The sequence below is a fragment of the Callorhinus ursinus genome, unplaced genomic scaffold (assembly GCF_003265705.2).
Source record: "Callorhinus ursinus isolate GAN/ISIS: 27379988/994484 unplaced genomic scaffold, GSC_fseal_2.0 scaffold43, whole genome shotgun sequence".
NCBI classification, from domain to species: Eukaryota; Metazoa; Chordata; class Mammalia; order Carnivora; family Otariidae; genus Callorhinus; species Callorhinus ursinus.
This window is the reverse complement of record NW_027397105.1, coordinates 2,070,473-2,086,908: the sequence shown is the minus strand read 5'-3', so window position 1 is coordinate 2,086,908 and position 16,436 is coordinate 2,070,473. Positions and strand designations below refer to the sequence as shown.

The following is a 16,436-nucleotide window of genomic DNA, read 5'->3' as shown; positions in this document are numbered from 1 at the left end:
GGTCCACTCGGACCGGGGCGCAGGATCGATTCGGTCTGAGCGGCTGAAACCTTCGTCCTCCTCCCCTTTGCGCTGGTTGATTTTGTCCCTCTGTCTCCTGGGGGGGGGGGGGGAGGACTAAGGTTGGGCGGAGGGAGGGAGAGTTAGGCGACAGAGGGGACTTTCCTCCGAGGCTGGGGTTCCTAATCTGGGGTGAGAGATCCGCGGGCTCTGGGAGCAAGGGAACTGGTGGGAAAAGGTGTGGGGTCTGAGCCCTGGGAGCTCAGGGTCCTCTTTTCTAATTAAGCTAGACACTATTATCTGTCGGTAGAGGTGAATTTTTAGTGAACATTATTCTGAAAGTTGGGTGGGGTGGACAGAAAGAAGGGAAAACAGGGAGGGTCTCGGGGTAAAAGAAGGGAGCGAGGGCAGGAGGCGTCCGATAACCGATAACCCTAAATTGAGGTCCCTGATCTGGGAGATAGGCACGGGTCACACCCTCATATTTTGTTTGCGGGAGACGTTGGGGGAGGCGATGTTTGTTTGGAGAGGGGGGTGCAGAGCTGAGTCTAGCTGCAAAGCAGGACCTGGGTTCAAGAGAGTCACAGGTGGCCAGGAGTGACTGCCCGTTATCCGTGGAGCTGCGGATCCAGGCCTGCGGTGTCTTTATCTGATCCGAGGGCGACTTTATTTGGGCGCAGGAAAGAACTGCTGAGAAAGTGGGAATCCCAGACCACTAGGGAATCAGGACCGGGATGGGGCTTTTGCATGTTAGGGTTACTGTGGTCTCTGCTCAGTTTGGAGGTGGGAGTTCCACGAGGGCTCTCTTTGGTATCAGGCTGGAGTTGATTTTATGTTACCTGGTCAGCGGTGGAGAGTGTGTTTGTTATGGGGTGTTGAGTTAGTTGGATTGTTCTGGGCACTGGGCGCTGCATTCAGAAGGCCTGAGCGCCAATGGTAAGTTTTAGGCATGGAGCTGATTTTGAAGCTACGTTAGTTTTGGGGACTCTGACACCCATAATTTGGAGATTGTCACTTGGGAATGTCAGGACGACCCGCTAGGCATTCTTCAGGAGGTGGGTGAGGGCTTCGTGTTGGGGATTCAGAGTCATTGGTGTGTATGGACAATCTGATTTCAAGTAGAGTAGTCATGCTGATTTTGGGGTACAGTCTGTTTTGGGAAGCCATACACGTTTCAAGGCTCGGGTTAGGTTTGGGGGGACATGAAATTCAATCTGGAGTTTTTGTTTTTGTTTTTTATTAGCTTAAGGTGGAACATAATAGGAACCTGGGAACAAGTTTGAAGGCCTTCTGGGTGATTGTGGGTCATTGAGGTGGAGCAAAGCTTTGTATTTGGATGTTGTGGAAACTTATTTTGAGGGGGGATAGTCCTGTGTAAACACAGATAGCCATGAAGCTTTTTCCAGGGGGAGAAACAAGGTGAGGGCCCAGAGTAGGAGACTCAAGTTTTGGGGTGTCCTTATTTTGGGGTGTTTTGTCACTCTTTGGGTGTATCTGATGGAGCTGAGGGATGGGTCATAAGGTGAGATTGATTTGGGGATTCACTTAATTCGGAGCGTGGTGCTGGTTTGGGATGTCCTTTGCTTATGGCTAGCTTCCCTCTCACCCATCCCAGATTCTAGAAATCTCTTTCCTTACTGAACCCCCAGTTTACACCCAGGACTTGAAGGGAGAAATTTGGAAAGGTAGCGGGTAGTGTATCTCCTCTTATTCCTATGTGGCCTGGATAGATCTGAGGGAGGGAAGGCGGTTTCAGACTCTGAACCCCAACTTCTTAAGGGAGCACAACTCCCTTTCCGGGAAGGTGGGGGGAAGATGGGGTGTCCCGTGGTAAGGTGAACACCCCTGACTAGGGCAGTGCTGTTGGAATGTTGGCAAGGAGAGGTGGTGGTGGGGGTACACGGAGGTGACTCTTGTACCCTGAGTTCCTAGGATAAGAGCCCCAAACAGAAAGCAGACAGAGGGCTGGGAATGCGGGTGAGGTGGGTGGGGGGAGGGGCTCCCCGCGGCAGCAGGGGCGAGGGGGTAAGCCGGGCCAGCTCTGCACGCCTGGGTCCCTGCTCTCTTCGGCTCTCCCTCCCCTCTCTCCCTCCCACCGCCCACCCCCCCAACCCAAGGAAAAAAACCTGCCTGTGCAACAGCAATGGCAGATTCCAATCCTCCAGGCTTTCCTTAAACCACCACGGAGACCAGCCAGGGGGGAGGGGAGGGGAGGATCGGGCTTTCCTGCTTCCCTAAGACTGGGGCTGTGAGCTTGACCTCCTGGCCCCTAGCCCTTCGAGGAGTGCCCCCCCTGGTCTGGAAGCCAGGTTTCCTGGACCCTAGCCCCCGAGCGGGGGGGCCTGGAGAGACGGGGAGGAGGAAGGAGGGAGTGACTTCCAAAATTGGCATCGGGACAGAGCAGGGCTGGCGGGAGGCAGGTGAAAGACGGAATTTTCCTGAAAAAACGGGGGTATCTGAGGACCCCAAATTTGGGGTGCTGGTCCAGGACCGTCCTGCCAACATCCTAGATTTTTTTGGGATTTTTTGGGGCCCCCGGGACCCCTCTAGATGGGGTGAGGAATGTAGTGTTCGGGGAATCTGACTGGGGCATTGCAGCTGCCTCTCCCGCCGAGTTGGAGACGGATGGGCTGGGACGGGTTTGGGGGGGTGTCCCCAATTCTGACTGGGAATGGAGGAGCCCCCTTCTGAGCTCTCTTGTGGGGGTCCCCCCTCCCTAGGGCACTCCCCACTCCCTGAGCCAGCCGAGAGGAAGGAGGCCGGCGATACGACTGGGGCGGCTCCTTTCTCCTGCACCCCAAATGTGAGGGATGCACCCCAAATCTTGCTCCCTTCAAAATAGGGGACCAGGATCTCAGGGGAGAGTAGCTGAGGTAAGTGGGGAGGAAAGTGTCCCCTGTTTTCAGGAGAGACGTGGCGGTTGGGGGGGAGGTTTGGAGGTGCGTGCTGGGGTGGGGTTGGGCTTTGTCAGTCTTGGAGCTGGGGGGATGATTGGAGAGGCTTTCCCGTTTGCCCCTCAACTGCAGTCCCCCAAATGGAAACCAAAGGCTGAGACCAGAAGGCCCCCCAACATCCCCAGCCGTGAGCAAAGTGTTTGATTTCTGTTTCACCCCCACAAAGGCTCTGCCGAGAATGGGAGCTGGGGGCAGCTGTTCAGTTTGGGGGGCTATAGGGAGGTTGGAGTGAGAAGCAGGAGGCCTTGGCAGAATTTGGTGCAGGACAGACAGGGGTCTCGAGGGAGGGGGTCTGGCATCCCCCCGGGGCCTAAAAAGACTGCTTACACCCACCATCTTAGATCTTTCTGATTGCTAAGAGTTTTGGGGGGTGTGTCGGAAGGGGGGTGGTAGCGGATGGAATGGGAGGTAGGAGGAAAACTTTTGGGTTGCAGAGGATGTTATTTTGATTTGTGGAAGGGATTTTGGCCCTTGGATTTTGCTTTCTGTGGGGTGCTTTTAAAAATCATGTCCTGGACAGGAGGAAAAGGCTGAGGGAAGGCCTAGGGTGGGGGTGGGGAGAGGCATGTTTGTCTCAGCTTAAACGTGGCTTTCTGGGGTGGGCCCGCCTTCCTGGGCCTGGTGGATGGGCTGATGGGGGTCATCGCGGGGGGTCCGGGCATGGGTCCTGGGGGGCGGTGGGGAGTGGGAACAGTGCTGGGGGTTGAGTACCTGGCCCCCAGGTCCAGACAGCCCTCTTCCTGGGCCCTGCTGCTCCCCTTTCCCCCTGGCCTCCATTTCCTGCCTTTGGCCTCCATCTTGTGGCAGGCCCAGGGCCCAGGGCAACTTCCGGCCCCCCTCTCCCCACCATGTTCCGGCCCCACCACCTCTGGACTGCCAGCTCCCAACCCTGCTGTCCTTGGCCTTCTGTCTCTCCTTGCTTTCTCTTGGGTTCTGACCCAGGGAGGGGAGGGACGGACGCAGGAAGCCTTGGGCCCCTGCCCTTGCTGAGTCGGGAGGCAGTCTGTTGGCCCCCCACGGTTGTTCCCCGTTTCCTCGGCCTCCGACCGCACCCAAGGGACCCCCCGAGTAGAGTCCCTGTGGAGGGAAGACGGCTCCAGTCTCATCCCACGGCGAGCTCACCCCTTGGGCCCCTCTCCCTCCAGTGGCCTGCCGGCCCCTAGCCCCGGCTCCCTGTCGCCCCCCCAGCCCTTCCTGGGGCCACGTCTGCCTCCTAAGCCTTCTCTAGGTCCCTGCTCTTGGCGGTGGGGGTCTTCACGGCACCACCTTGTGCCCCCTTCCTCTCAAGCCACCCCGGTCCCGCTCCCGCCCCAGCAGCACACTGTGGTTTGTACGGCTCTGTGGCCACGTCCAAACCACACTGTGGTGTTAGAGCGAGGGTGGGGGAGGCACCGCTGAGGCCTGGCCCCGGGAGGCCACCCTGGAGAAGCAACACAGAGAACATCTGGGCCTTCCTGTGAGGTGGGGGGCGGCGGGGGGGGTGGGGTCCTGGAAGCCCTGGAAACAGCCCCTCTAGAGTCCCCCAGGGCAGCCTCAGGAATACTGACTGCCAGAGGTCCTGGGAGCCAGGCTCTGCCTTCGGAGAGCAGAGTGGAGTCAGGCTCTGCCTTCGGAGAGCAGAGTGGAGTCTTTGTTGCCCACCCCCAGCCCCCCTGGCTCTAGCAGCACAGAAATATTGGCACTGGGAAGAGCCTGCCAATATTGGCCGTGCTGCTCCAGGCAGGGCGGCGAGAGCAGCGAGGGGCTGAGCCCCTGGGGCTCAGGAGGGAGGCAGCGGCCCCCCACGCTCCATCATGTGACACTGCAGGCACCAGGCGGGAGGAGAGGGCAATCTTTATTGTTTTCTGTATAAAAAAGTCCATCAGATGGAGGTCAGAGGGCTTGGGGGCAGATGCGCGTACAGGAACGGTGAGGTGTGCGGACCCGGCAGCCTCTTCACCTTCTCTTCAGCAGGCCTGCTCGGAGTCCTGGGCGATCCACAGGTCCAGGGGGAACAGTGAGAGGGGTCAGAGGCAGGAAACTCAGCGAGAGAGCGGAGGAGGGTCAACAGAGGTCACGAGAAGGCCAGAATCCAGGGTCAGGCTGTCTGGAACAGGAAGCAAAATGGGCCGAGATGGAGCGAGCCCCAAGTATGCTTCCAAGACAACTCTCACCTCCCCCCAAGCACCCGGCTCCTTGCTGACCCGATCCCCTGCACGGTGTACCGGGGAACCTTCCCTTCCCAAGTCTCCGTACAAGGGAGGGGGCTCCTGCGGAGACCCTCCCCACCACTTCAGCTGGTGTGGGAGTGGGAGGAGGAGTCGAAGTTCAGTTTCTTGGCCGGAGGAGTTTCTCCCAGCCCTTCGATATCCACCAGGTCACTGTTGGCGTCCGAGTCGTTCAGAGCACTGAGTGTCACATCTGGGGGGGGGGGGGGGGGCGTAAGCTAGGTTCTAGGTTCTCCGACTGCCCCCCCCCCGCCCCCAGCTTCCCAAAGCTTCCAGCTGCCCCTCCCTCTGCCACCTCAGCCCCTCTCTGGGAACCTTGACAGGGAAAGGAAGAGAGATTGGTCCTTCTTTGACCCACCCCCCGATTCTCTCCCTGGACCTCGGACGGGACCTTGGGCCCCCAGGCAGCAACTCCGCAGCCCTCACCAGCCTTCTGTTTCTTTATGGGGGGACCCCCGGCCTCAGCGACACTGGAGCTGCCTGGTGGAGGTGCAGCTGGAGGAGGGGAGAGGACACCAGACGGCATCTTCTTGGGCCCTTTCTTGGGCGACTCAGCTGGAAGGGGGATGCCAGAGTCTTCGTATACTTTGCGCTTCACGGTGGCCTTTATCTGGGCCCTGAAGAGAAGAGAGAGCAGGTTAGGAAGGGAGTCATCAGAGCGCTTGAGGGAAGAAGGGAGGGGAGGGGCAGGGGCAACGGGCCACTCTGAAGGAACACTGGGGAGCCCCTTCACGAGCATCACGGTTAGGGCCCCAACCGCTGGTAGGGTTCTTGTGTTTCCCCGAAGCTTTGCACACACTCAGGGCAGATGGAACGTGAAGAGTGGACTCCCTGAACTGCGTAGTGGGGAAGGCCCACATCCTAATTCTCCTCTGGGAGAGAGATGTGTGAGTGTGGAAGGCTACCAGGCAAGCCCTGGTGATCCACAGGCAGACTGAGACTTAGGAGCAGATCCCGCTCAACTAGTTCAGAGTCACAGTATCCCCAGAAGCACCACAGTAGCATCTTGAAGGAGCTGTGTAAACCACCAGGGAACTCCCATCACCAAATTCAACTGTTGGGCATCTCAGGCAACCCGAAATAAAAATTCTTGGAAGATCCTGGCTACCACAGCATTTCAGTAACTTCTGACCCACTCTCACTTAGTCTTCCAGGAGGTGCTTAACACAACTAACAGCCAGGTAGGAAAGCTTGCCGAGCTGGAAGGGAGTTCTCAGGCAGATGGCAGGTGGGTGTGGAGGAAGAGTGCCCACCCCCCTTCCTCTGCCGGCCACCCTCCCTCACACTGTCCGTTCCTTGATGACACAGCTGATGTGATTAAGATCGTCCCCAAACCGCTTCACCGCAGCCCTCAGCATCTCTATCTCCGTCTCCGTCCACTTGGCACTGTCAGAGGGGAGAGGGAGACAGGAAAGTGGGAAGAGGGGGGTGTGCGGCCAGCCCACAGGCTGTGCATATTCCACAGCCACCGGCCTCCTCCCCCCAGTCCCTGGGGCCCCTTCCGTGGGTCCCTAAATAGAGGGCTTCCTTAAAAAACAGAAGAGCAAAAAGCTCTGAGCGCCCTGTGGGAATCCTGAGGACCCCCAAACACACCTATCCCGACAGCCACGTTAGGAGAAAGCCTGTCCCCGAGCAGCGTGCAGCAGCGGCCGCAAGGAGCGCGCGGAAAGCAATCCCACCCGCGGGGCGTCTTACACACAGAACCCCGACCGCGGTGTGCAGCGCTCGGGTCATCCCGCCTATGCCCTGCGGTCGGCTCGCAGCACGGCAGAGCGGCGGCCCGGGTCCGGGTCCGGGTCCGGGTCCGGGTCCGGGTCGGGAGCCGCAGTCGGCCCTCCTGCGACAAGCGCTTCTTCACCGCCGCTCTGCGCGGTGCCCGGCGCGGGGCACACTACCACCTGTCCCTGCCCTGCAGCGTCCGCGGCGGGGACCGAGTCGGCGCGCCGGCCCGGCTCACGTACCCCGCGGGGGAAGAGTCGGCCACGGGATGCAGCTGCATCGTCAGCTCCCCGAGCTTCGTGAAGGCGGCGCCCGCCGCGGAGAAGATCTCTCCGACCTGGGGGCGGGGCGGCGTCACGGGGGGCCGGCGCACACCCCCGCGCCGTCCCGCCCGGAGCCCCTAGCCCCACCCCAGCCGGGCTCGCTCCCGCCCGCCCCCCGCCCCGGGCGGAAGAGCCGGCACCGCCGGCGCGGGGTGGGGGGCCGCCCGCCCGTGGCCGCCAGGGAGCGCTGTCCGCGAGCGAGGCCGAACCTTTGTGGACGCTGACGTCATGGCCCTGCGCGCCTCCCCACGGAGGAGACGCTGCTGCCGCCGCCGCTGCCGCCGCCGCCGCCGCCTAGCCGGGGACCACGGAGCCGGGCAACCGAGCCCCTCGGGCCCGCGCGCAGGAAGTCCCGCCCCTCCCCGCAGCCGATTGGCTCCCCGCCGGCCGCTCCCCGCCTCGCCCGCCGCGGCGGCTTCGGCGGCGCCCGCGGAGCGAGAGCCGAGAGGGGAAGACGCCGCCTCACTTCCGGCCCGGCTTCACTCCACTTCCGTCGGCGGCCCGGGAGTCGCCGCGTGGAGGCCGGTCCGCAGCCCCGGTGCCCGCCCCCGGGCCCAAGCACAGACACACGGCTCAGGGGCGCAGTTTCACTTTATTGTGGAGGGACGGGGGACGGCCAGCCCCCGCCTCCCTCCGCGGGGGCCGGGCGCCGGACAAACCAGGGGTTCCGTCCCGCCGAGGGCGCCGGCATGGGGACGCGAGTGGGAGAGCGCGCGGGTGGGGACAGTCTTTAAAGAGGGGGGGGGCTGGGGCCAGGGGGGACGCGACGAGGCGCTAGCGCACCATGTACTCCTTGCGCTTATTGAGCCGAACTTGGCAGAAAGAGAAGCCTCCGAGGAGGAGGTAAAGGCCCGCGGCGATGAAACAGTTGTAGCTGACTCGCTCGTAAAGTTCGTATATTTTCTGGGGGTCTTTCCTGGGGGTAGGGATTAGGTAAAGAAGTGTCAGAAGCATTCACAGCGGCCAACATTTCCTGGGCACTGTGTGCCACGCACCATCCTAAGCGCTTTTACACGTACTATTCAAGCTTTCCTAACCTAGTGGGGTGAGTTCTAGGACCGCATCCACCGGGCGGGAGAGGGGCGGCGGCACAGGGCAGTCAGGTAAAGTCCCCAGGAAGCCACATCTGGACTGGTGGGTTTAGGAGGGCCGCTGCGGCCCGAGTCCCGAGCGCGCTCGGGAGGAAAGCTCCGGGCGCTCAGTTCTCTAGCCTCCGGGGCCCAGGCATCCCGCCGCCCGCGATTCCCCCGCGCGACGACTGACAGCCTCAGCCGCCTCCCACCTGCCCCCAGCCCCGCCTCTCCCACCGGACTACTTACTCAAAATCTTTCTCGGTGAAAGGAACGTCCTCGATTAGCACAGCGGAATGGACATTGAAAAAGATTCCGAGCATTATCTGAAAAGAGGCAACGGATAGGTGTGCTGAACGCAGGCACCTCACCCGGTCACTCCCCAAGCCCCTCCCACGCCTACTGTTGCCACAACGTCTGGGGTTGGGAGCTGCCACCAGAACGAGCCGGCATTGGGGTGGCTGCTGCTGGATTCGGACTCAGTCACCAGGATTAGGGCGTGAGCTGGTGAAAGAGACGACTTGGCTGGTGCAAGGGCACGAACAGTGTGAGCAAAAGCTAGATCCTCCTCCTCTCCAGAGGCGTCATTATCACGGGACAGGGAGGAAGGGGTCGGGGAAATCAGCAGTTCTGAGGATTTCTTCCTAGACTGGGGCGGGTCGTCCTGGGGAAACAAGGCCCCAGCCGCCCATTTCGGGAGCAAGCGCTCGCTCTCCCCACTGCCCTCCACTCAGCACAGGCATCTCTCAAGGACCCAGCTCTTCCCCCTCTTCCCCTGAGGGGTCTCCAGACTTACCGGCCGCGGCTCCCGTTCCCAGCTCCAGCTCCCCACCTCCCCCGCCCCGCTCCAGTTCCCCATTTCTCAATCTCCGTTGTCTCGCTCTCCAGCGGCGAACCAACCACCCCCTCCGGCCTGCCTGCTGCTAGTTTCTAAGGCCAGCAGTCTCCCAGCCTCCCAGCCCTCCAACGCCGGGGCCCCTCGGGCCCTGTCCGGCCGCCGCCGGGCGGTCCCCTCACCAACATGATCACTCCCCAGGCGCTGAGGACGATGCCGCAGGCGGCCAGCTTGGGCCCACAGCACAGAAGCGACGCCATGAAGAAGGGGGTCGGGGATCGCCTAGCTGCGGGCCGACCGAGCGGGAAGGCGGCGAGAGGAAGGCCCGGGTGCGCCCCGGGCGAGCGAGCTGGACTTAAGGGCTCGCGCGGCGGAGGACAGACCGACCGCCGGGAGCGCCGCCAAGGGGGCGTGGCCTCCGGCCCCAACCATAGCGCCGGGGGGGGGAGACGCCGGGCGGCGGGGCGCCTCCGGGTCCTCCCGGATCTCCGGCGGGGGCAGGCGGTGGGTGAGGCCGAAGCAGCCCCTCAGGCACCCCTTAGAACCCACGTAGCTGGGGGGGCGGTATTGCAGGAGCAACCCCTCCCGTTTCTGGTTCCCCCCCCCTCCAGGCTGGAATGGAAGGACCCAGCACGTCACGTGAGCGGACCGGGCGAGTCACGTGACGAGGACCCCGCAGACACCGGGCCTAGGGAGGGCGGAGGTCTGGCGGCCTTCTGGTTACCCTGGCGATGGGCTCTTAGGTGCGGAGGCTCGGAACTAGCCGCTTTCCCCCTCCGATACCTTAGTTTCGGGTGGTGGCCTGTGACGGGGGCCTGGTAAGTGAGACATGCAGATTTCCAGCGAGAAAGGACGCCCCCGTCTCCTGTCTTCCCATGCCTGCCTCGAAACAGAGACGTCCCGACCCCGGGAAAGGAGGAGCCCCTTCCCGGGGCCGAGCGCGCCGCCGTGGCCACAACGCTTTAAAATTGCCACGGGCCCCTAGCACCGGGAGTGCCTCGTGAAGTAACATTTTGTTACCAAACGTAGGAGGCTGAATCGTTTTGGAGGCCGAAATCCGGGGGAAAATGCGGGCGCTAGGAAAAGTGCGGGGGGAGCAGACCCAGTGTGAACAAGTTGTGAGGGTGAGCGGTCTTGCTAAATGTGTCGGAGAGAGGAGTGAGTACACAAAGATGTCGCTTTGCCTCCCTGTTGTAAACCAGAGAAACCGGGCATAGGTCCTTTGAATAAGGGAGGGTACAAGTTTTTTTTTTTTTTTTTTTTTAAATGTGAACAGGTCACCGTCTCCAAAGAAAAAGTCTGTGTACTTCGCCGGTGAGAGGCAGCTTTGTAATAATTATTTAGGGAAATAGGGTGTTTGCAGAACACAGTTTTGCCCTGAGCTTGTTGTACACGTTCTGGTGAGGACCAGGATCGCAGCATAATTGAGAGGGGCCATTTGAATCCCAAGACCCCAGAACCACACAAAGAGACACTGTCAGCGATGAACATAACTTTTTGGCATTTTTCCCCCATTTATTTTATGCATATCATTCTTAAACAGGTTGTGACAGAGAGCTTGGATCCAGGGAAACACCTGTAGACCCCAGGATACTACTACAGGGGCTGGGAAAGGGGCGTTGGGACACGAATTTGGTGTCTCGTTTGCTTGAGACTGCCTTGGGGAAGGAAGCCATCCTGGGATGGCAGGTTTCTGTTCTGCCCAGGAGCACCGTTCTGATTCGACTACTTTGGGGTCGGTGTGTATTCGAATAAGGGGAATGGGGTGGTGGGAACGTTGCCAAAGCTCAAGAGTCAGGAAGTTTCAGTTTGGCCACCGGTGCAGGAAATCTAGCTCCTGGGAAAGGAGAATTAGTTGAGGTAGTTGATTTATGCAATTAATCTTCCCCGTCCCACCTCAGAGCATTCTCTGGGTGTTTGTCCAGTAGGGTTAGTGCGTCAGGCTAGTGTGGAGTAGCCTGGTGCGAATACTGCTCCTGATGGTCAGAGCCAGCGCACAGCCTATGCCTGTCCCTCTAGCAAAGCACAGATTCTCTTTGCATTTTTACACCGTTGACCAACCCAAAAGGAGAGTATTTTGTGATACGTGCAGTTCCTAATTCACCGCTCATAAGTAAAGTTTTACGGGAACATGGTTGCACTCCTTCACTTATATATCGTCTGTGGCTGCTCTCGTTCTCTCTCGGGGAAGTTAAAGTAGTTGTGACAGAGACTGTGCAGCCTACGAAGCCTAAAATATTTATTATCTGGCCCTTTACAGGAAAGGTTTGCTGCCCACCCCCTGAGCGAGTGGGGTACTGATGGAGGGGGATTTGGTTGGGGGAGAAAACAGAGCTTTAGCAGCAGAGTCTTTGGAAACCATGACATTCAAGATGGAAATGTTAGTACTGGAGCTGATCTACAGTCTTGCAGGTGGGGGTGCCACGGGCCTCAGATGGTGACACTGTTCTCTATGTGGCTGGGCTTCAGGTAGTCATAGGGCAGGTCGAGTTGCTCATTCCGGGCTGTAATCTCTCTCTCTAGGTCTTCCAAGTCCGTTTGGAATTGGTTTAATACAGCCTTGGCCTTGGGGCTTGAGAAATATTTTTCTTTGTGATGCCCCAGAGGCACCTAGGAAAGGACAAAGGATCCATCAGTTTCTAGGCCAGAGGCAGAAGCCTGGAGCGCCCAGCCCCTCACTCCGATGTTGCCCTTCCAACTGTAATTTTTCCCTTTTCCCAGAGTCCCCTCTTACCATGTCTGGCTGGCGGCGCCCCAGATGCCACGTGATGGTCATTTGAAGACAGGCCTGTCGGACATCAGGTAGTGAGCCCATCACCGTGGTCATTGTTACATCTTCCTTGGTGGTGGGTGGGGGCATCCTCATTGTGCATGGGGCATTAGGGACCCAGGCATACCAGTCCAGCTGGGGGAAGAAACTGCAACCCTAGGATCCTGATACTTATGCTTTGAACCCCTGTCTTTCCCTTAGGAATCCCAAGGTCCATACACTTGCCTTCAGGGACCTGGGCTTTCGGCTGTCATACCTGGCCCTGGTTGATGGCCCCGTGCTGAGCAGTGCATGTGAAGACACACATGGTAAGGAAATGGCAGAGTTGCTTCTGGGACTGGAAGGAGACAGGGAAACCTGGCAGAGAGGAACAGGATTTAGGGGCTCCGGCGTGAGAGGAGAGAGATGAAGGTGAGTGCCTTGGATGTCTGTACCAGTCGGGTTCACACTGCACGGGTCCGTTTAGGTGTGGATTTTTTACGGTGTGGTACATAAATGTATTTTCTTTTCCTTACAATTTCCTTCGTCTTTTATCTAGTTCATTTTACTGTTAGAATATAGTTTATAAGGCACATGGCATACGAGCTCGGGGTGAATTGACTAAGTTATTGGGAAGGCTTTTGGTCAACAGTAGGCCCTTAGTAAAGTTTTTGGGGAGTCAAAAGCTATAAGCAGATTTTTGACTGCTCGGGGTGTGTGGGGAAGGGTTGGTGCCCCTAAACACCTCCTCCCCCCACCCCCGCACTGTTTGAGGATCAACTGTGTTTTGGCATTGATGGGTGTCTGTTCATTTGTTTATTTATTCAAATATATTTGCATTAGACCTGAGTTTCAATTCAGGTTCAAGCAATATAATCTGGGTGTCTTAGGCTGATTACTTAACCTCTCTGAACTTCCATTTCTTCGCCTGTAAAATGTGGGTGATTCCTACCTTATAAGTGAGATAATGTATTGAAATCACCTAGTCCATAACAAATGCTTGGTAAATAATAATTACTGTCATTATGGAAGGGTTGGGGGCTGAAAAGGTCTGAGTGATTGAATATCTTCTGTCTCAAACAGTGGTTAAGAATTTAGAGACGTTTCCTCAGGGAATTTGTAAGTGCCTGAGTTATATAGTGAGGGACGGGAGAGGTCGAGTATTTCTAGTGTCACAACCAAGAGAGGCTTTCCACACAGGTTATTTCGGGCCACTGATTCTACAGTGGAGGTGGTGCCTCAGAGCCACTGATCCTATCAGTTAAGAGGAACAAATATAATCACTGCCTTTCTATGGATTAAAAAAAAAAATCAAAAGCCCAGAGAGATAAAACCGCTTGTCAGGATTGCATAGTCAGGAAAAGGCAGAGGCTGACCTTGAACTCGGGTTCCTGACTGCCCCTCGCAAGCTATTTTTAATTTTAGCACATTTCCTCTAGAAAGGCTGTTGGGAAAATTAGGCAAAGTGCGCGATGAGAACTGAGGCGGGTGGAGGAAGAGAGGATGAGAGGCAGTTGGTAGAGATTAAAGCTGACATGTGAATGTTTATTTTTGTTTTCCAAATGTAGAGAGTGGCTGGGGAGAAGAGGAGCAGGGAGGGAGAGGAAGAAGGGTGTTCTGGGGGCCTGGGGGACCTGAGGGACAGTTCTGAGGTCTCCAAGACAAAGTTTGGGCCCGGAAGGGTGAGTGCAGGTGTTGGTTTATTGCTGGCCGCGTCCCTGGGGCCTGGCCGTTGGTGGCTCCCCCCAGTAAACGTCTGGAGTTGCCCCGCGGAGGCAGAGGTGCTGCGTGAAGTGTGAGGGGCAGTACCCCTAGAAGGATGTAAAGCCATCCCTGCTGGCCCATGTGTGCTGGAGAGGGGAGGACAGACCTAGCAAGGGCTCGAGAAAGGCTGTTCCTTTCAGCCTTAGGTTAAAATGCAGGCGGGGGTGCTCCAGGTGGTGGCTAGAGCCTAGCCGAGTGGAGGGGAGGCTGGACTGGCCCCAGAAATGTGGCCCCAAGGGGCCGTGCACGGGCTTCCAGTTGGTACCAGAGCACGGACAGTACTGAGTGTGCACGGGACGTGACTGGGCAGTGTGGGACATGTGCAGTGAGCCCAGAACAGTGTGTGTGTGCTGGACAGTAGTGGGCAGGAGGGGCAGGGAGGGAAAGCAGTGTGGGACATGATGGGCTTTGCAGGAAGCTCTTCCCGTGTATCTCTATCCTCACGCGAGAAAACAGACAAGGAGATGAGGAGGAGAGGAGCCCCAGCAGGGCCTGGGCAGATCCCTCCCTGGCTGTGGTTCTGGTCTTGTTGGGCTCCATGCTGTGGCAGATGAGGGCCATGTGTGCCTGGGGCTCGGGGATGACAGTGGAGGATGATGGCCAGGGTCTCTGAGGAGGGCACCCCCCCCCCCCGGTATCTGGAATTGCCTTGAGTCTTAGGAGGTGGGAATGGGATTCAGATGCTTCCTGTGTGGCTGAAAAGGGGGGTGTGATGAGGGGTTGGGGTCCTAAACCTAGAGGGGCAGGACCGAGAAGGGGCTCTGGGCAGAGGGTCCCAGGGGCTCCCGTCCCCGGGGAGGGATCCTACCTCGGTCCTGGGCCTGGCACAGCCCCACCTCAGTGATCTCCCGACACCAGGCCTGCAGCTCCGGGTCCCCTCTCACGATGTCATCCCTGTGGTAGAAGAGGTGGACGATGCCCTCCACGTACCTGCCCAGAGGGGAAGGGGGTGAGTTTCCTGAGAGAAGAACCTCTGCTCCTCTCCTGCGGCCTCTGCCCGGCTGACTCCCACTGTGTCTGGGGACAGATCTTACGAGACTGGTCTCTGGGGACATTCCCTAGCTCTTTCTAAACACTAGTTTAGAAAAGAAGGAAACCGTTTAAGAATTCGTTTTGAGGAATTCCGGACCCATGGCTGAAAGGCATTCTCCCTGACAAGCTCCCTGACCCCCCCCCAGAGCCCGTGGTTTGCCCACCCACAGCTTTACCTACCCACACTTCCGGTTTCAGTCTGCCCATCTTCAGACCCTTCCCCAGTGCTTCCTGACTCTCCCTTGTCGCCCCAGGGTTGAGCTCCTGCTCCTCCCGTCGGGCCCTTCTTGGTTCCGTGTGGGGTTTGGCCCCATGCTGACCTCAGGCTGGAGCCCCGATCTCCCCTGCCCCGGCGAGGCTCCCTTCGTCAGCTGTCACCCTCACCCACCGGGCAGTGATCCCCCAGAGCCGTAAAGCATCATGGGCGTAGAGGGCACTTGGGATTCCCAGCAGGCCCCGGTCAGCCAGGTTGTCGGGAGGACAGAGGGAGTGGTAGGTCAGCTGAGCCATGGCCCGACGCAGCAACTGCACGTGGCCCCCTCCGCCGGTGCTCACCGCCTGCCACAACAGAGACGAGAGGCCGTGCGGGACAGGACGGAGCGGAGCGGAAGGGGCTCAGAGGGCGGGCTTGCATATTTCCAGACATGGGTGGGAAGGGCCAGGCTCATGGGCTTAAGGGCCAGGACGTTCCCCCAGGTCGCTCTGGGGTCCTGAAAGTGGCAGGAGGTCACCAGAGAGCTGGGTGATGAGCAGCCCCGCCCCTCAGCGCCCTTATTACCACCTCACCTTATCAAATATTCCTCCTTCTGAGATGAGCTGGGATCTGGCCCGGGTGTTGATTTCCATGGTGTAGCGGATGTGCGGGATCAGGAGCTGGGGTGGAGGAGGTTGGAGGGGGTAGTTATGGAGGGCACGCTGGGTCCTTTGTTGTGGAACCCCCCGCTGGGCGGTTAGGTCCCTCTATTTAGCTGCTGTCACGCTGTCAAGCTTTGTTGTTCTATCCTTTCACGACCCCACCGTGGAGCTCTCGTTGTCCCCATTTAGAGATGAGGGCACTGAGCGTGCATCTGGGAGGAGGTCAGGATTCCGGATTCGCTCCCCAGCATCCGAATCCAGAGCCTGCCTGCGCTCGGAGCCTTTGTGACACGAGCAGCCTTCGATCTCCGTAGGGCTGCTAACAGCCCAGCCGTCCGCCATGGGACCAAGTCGACAGAGGTGGGGACAGGGCTGACCTGATGACGGGGGATCGCGAGCACGAATAGAAGCCCAACCTATTCCCAAAGAGCAAAAGATGGTGACGCAGGAGCGCCCCGAGAGCCACAGAATCCACGATTCTGTGGCACACACTGGTCTCCATCTGGTCTGTGTTGTCCTCGACTCAGAGAAGCCACAGATCCTAGTGGCCAGGCTGGGGGGGGGGGCAGTGTCGGGAAGCCTCCAGCTGAAACCCCCCAGCAGAAACTCACGTGCATGTGTTGCCAACATTTCACCTCCTTGCACCTGAGACGGAAGCCCTTGTCTTTGCTTCCGGACTGGCTCTCCTCCCGAGTGTGCTGTTTCTGACAGTTACCCTGGGTTTGTCCCTTCTCTGCCTCGTCCCTCTACCTGAAGTGTCGTCAAGACGTTGAGAACATTTGCACGCCAACTACAAGTCTTATTTTGCTGCCTTCTGCCTAGCAATGGATACTCAACTCACTTTTTTATCAAATTTCAGTATTTCTAGGTCATTACAACACCCCCACCCCGTGGACCTCTGGCCTTTCTTTCTCCGGTCTGATACCGG

At 58.6% G+C, this 16,436-nt stretch overlaps 3 protein-coding genes and 1 long non-coding RNA gene across 15 annotated transcripts in view; 1 reads left to right on the top strand and 3 right to left on the bottom strand.

Annotated features, from left to right (window-relative positions):
• Positions 1 to 4,768: 4,768 nt before the first annotated feature.
• On the bottom strand, positions 4,769 to 7,575 carry BACC1 (BPTF associated chromatin complex component 1). 4 transcript variants are annotated; one of them, XR_012374998.1, is made up of 6 exons: positions 7,413 to 7,575; positions 7,123 to 7,217; positions 6,446 to 6,547; positions 5,588 to 5,778; positions 5,138 to 5,354; positions 4,769 to 5,036 (listed from the first exon to the last, which is right to left on the bottom strand). XR_012374998.1 is itself a non-coding variant. In XM_025864216.2 (6 exons), the coding sequence occupies exons 1-5, from the start codon at positions 7,431 to 7,433 to the stop codon at positions 5,227 to 5,229; spliced, it is 537 nt and encodes a 178-aa protein (XP_025720001.1). In that variant the 5' UTR covers positions 7,434 to 7,575; the 3' UTR covers positions 4,769 to 5,036; positions 5,190 to 5,226. The 4 variants fall into 4 exon arrangements, 3 of the variants coding, with proteins under 3 accessions (XP_025720001.1, XP_025720000.1, XP_025720002.1); XM_025864216.2 differs by having other exon boundaries at positions 5,190 to 5,354; XM_025864215.2 differs by having other exon boundaries at positions 4,769 to 5,040; positions 5,190 to 5,354; positions 7,413 to 7,574.
• A 201-nt stretch (positions 7,576 to 7,776) lies between these two features.
• Positions 7,777 to 9,504, bottom strand: RNASEK (ribonuclease K). The gene is made up of 3 exons (XM_025864218.2): positions 9,291 to 9,504; positions 8,523 to 8,599; positions 7,777 to 8,119 (listed from the first exon to the last, which is right to left on the bottom strand). Exons 1-3 carry the CDS (start codon positions 9,366 to 9,368, stop codon positions 7,978 to 7,980), a joined length of 297 nt encoding a protein of 98 aa, XP_025720003.1. The 5' UTR covers positions 9,369 to 9,504; the 3' UTR covers positions 7,777 to 7,977.
• Positions 9,505 to 9,506: 2 nt separating this feature from the next.
• The window catches only part of LOC112817211 (uncharacterized), an 88,822-nt gene continuing 81,892 nt past the window's right edge, over positions 9,507 to 16,436 (top strand). Inside the window, exons 1-3 of one of the 6 annotated variants that reach the window (XR_012375000.1) lie at positions 9,507 to 9,926; positions 11,830 to 11,910; positions 12,080 to 12,289. This is a non-coding gene — a long non-coding RNA (uncharacterized lncRNA). The remainder of the gene's footprint in view (positions 9,927 to 11,829; positions 11,911 to 12,079; positions 12,290 to 16,436) is intronic. The other 5 variants (XR_012375001.1, XR_012374999.1, XR_012375002.1 and 2 more) reach the window with 5 other exon arrangements.
• Positions 11,456 to 16,436, bottom strand: part of LOC112817210 (polyunsaturated fatty acid lipoxygenase ALOX12) — a 10,897-nt gene continuing 5,916 nt past the window's right edge. For 2 of the 4 annotated variants that reach the window (XM_025864246.2, XM_025864248.2), the window contains exons 9-14: positions 15,440 to 15,526; positions 15,042 to 15,211; positions 14,430 to 14,551; positions 12,135 to 12,235; positions 11,843 to 12,013; positions 11,456 to 11,718 (exon numbers count right to left, since the gene is read on the bottom strand). In XM_025864246.2, coding sequence (XP_025720031.1) covers positions 11,539 to 11,718; positions 11,843 to 12,013; positions 12,135 to 12,235; positions 14,430 to 14,551; positions 15,042 to 15,211; positions 15,440 to 15,526 — 831 coding nt within the window. In that variant the 3' untranslated portion in view covers positions 11,456 to 11,538. The remainder of the gene's footprint in view (positions 11,719 to 11,842; positions 12,014 to 12,134; positions 12,236 to 14,429; positions 14,552 to 15,041; positions 15,212 to 15,439; positions 15,527 to 16,436) is intronic. The other 2 variants (XM_025864247.2, XM_025864249.2) reach the window with 2 other exon arrangements.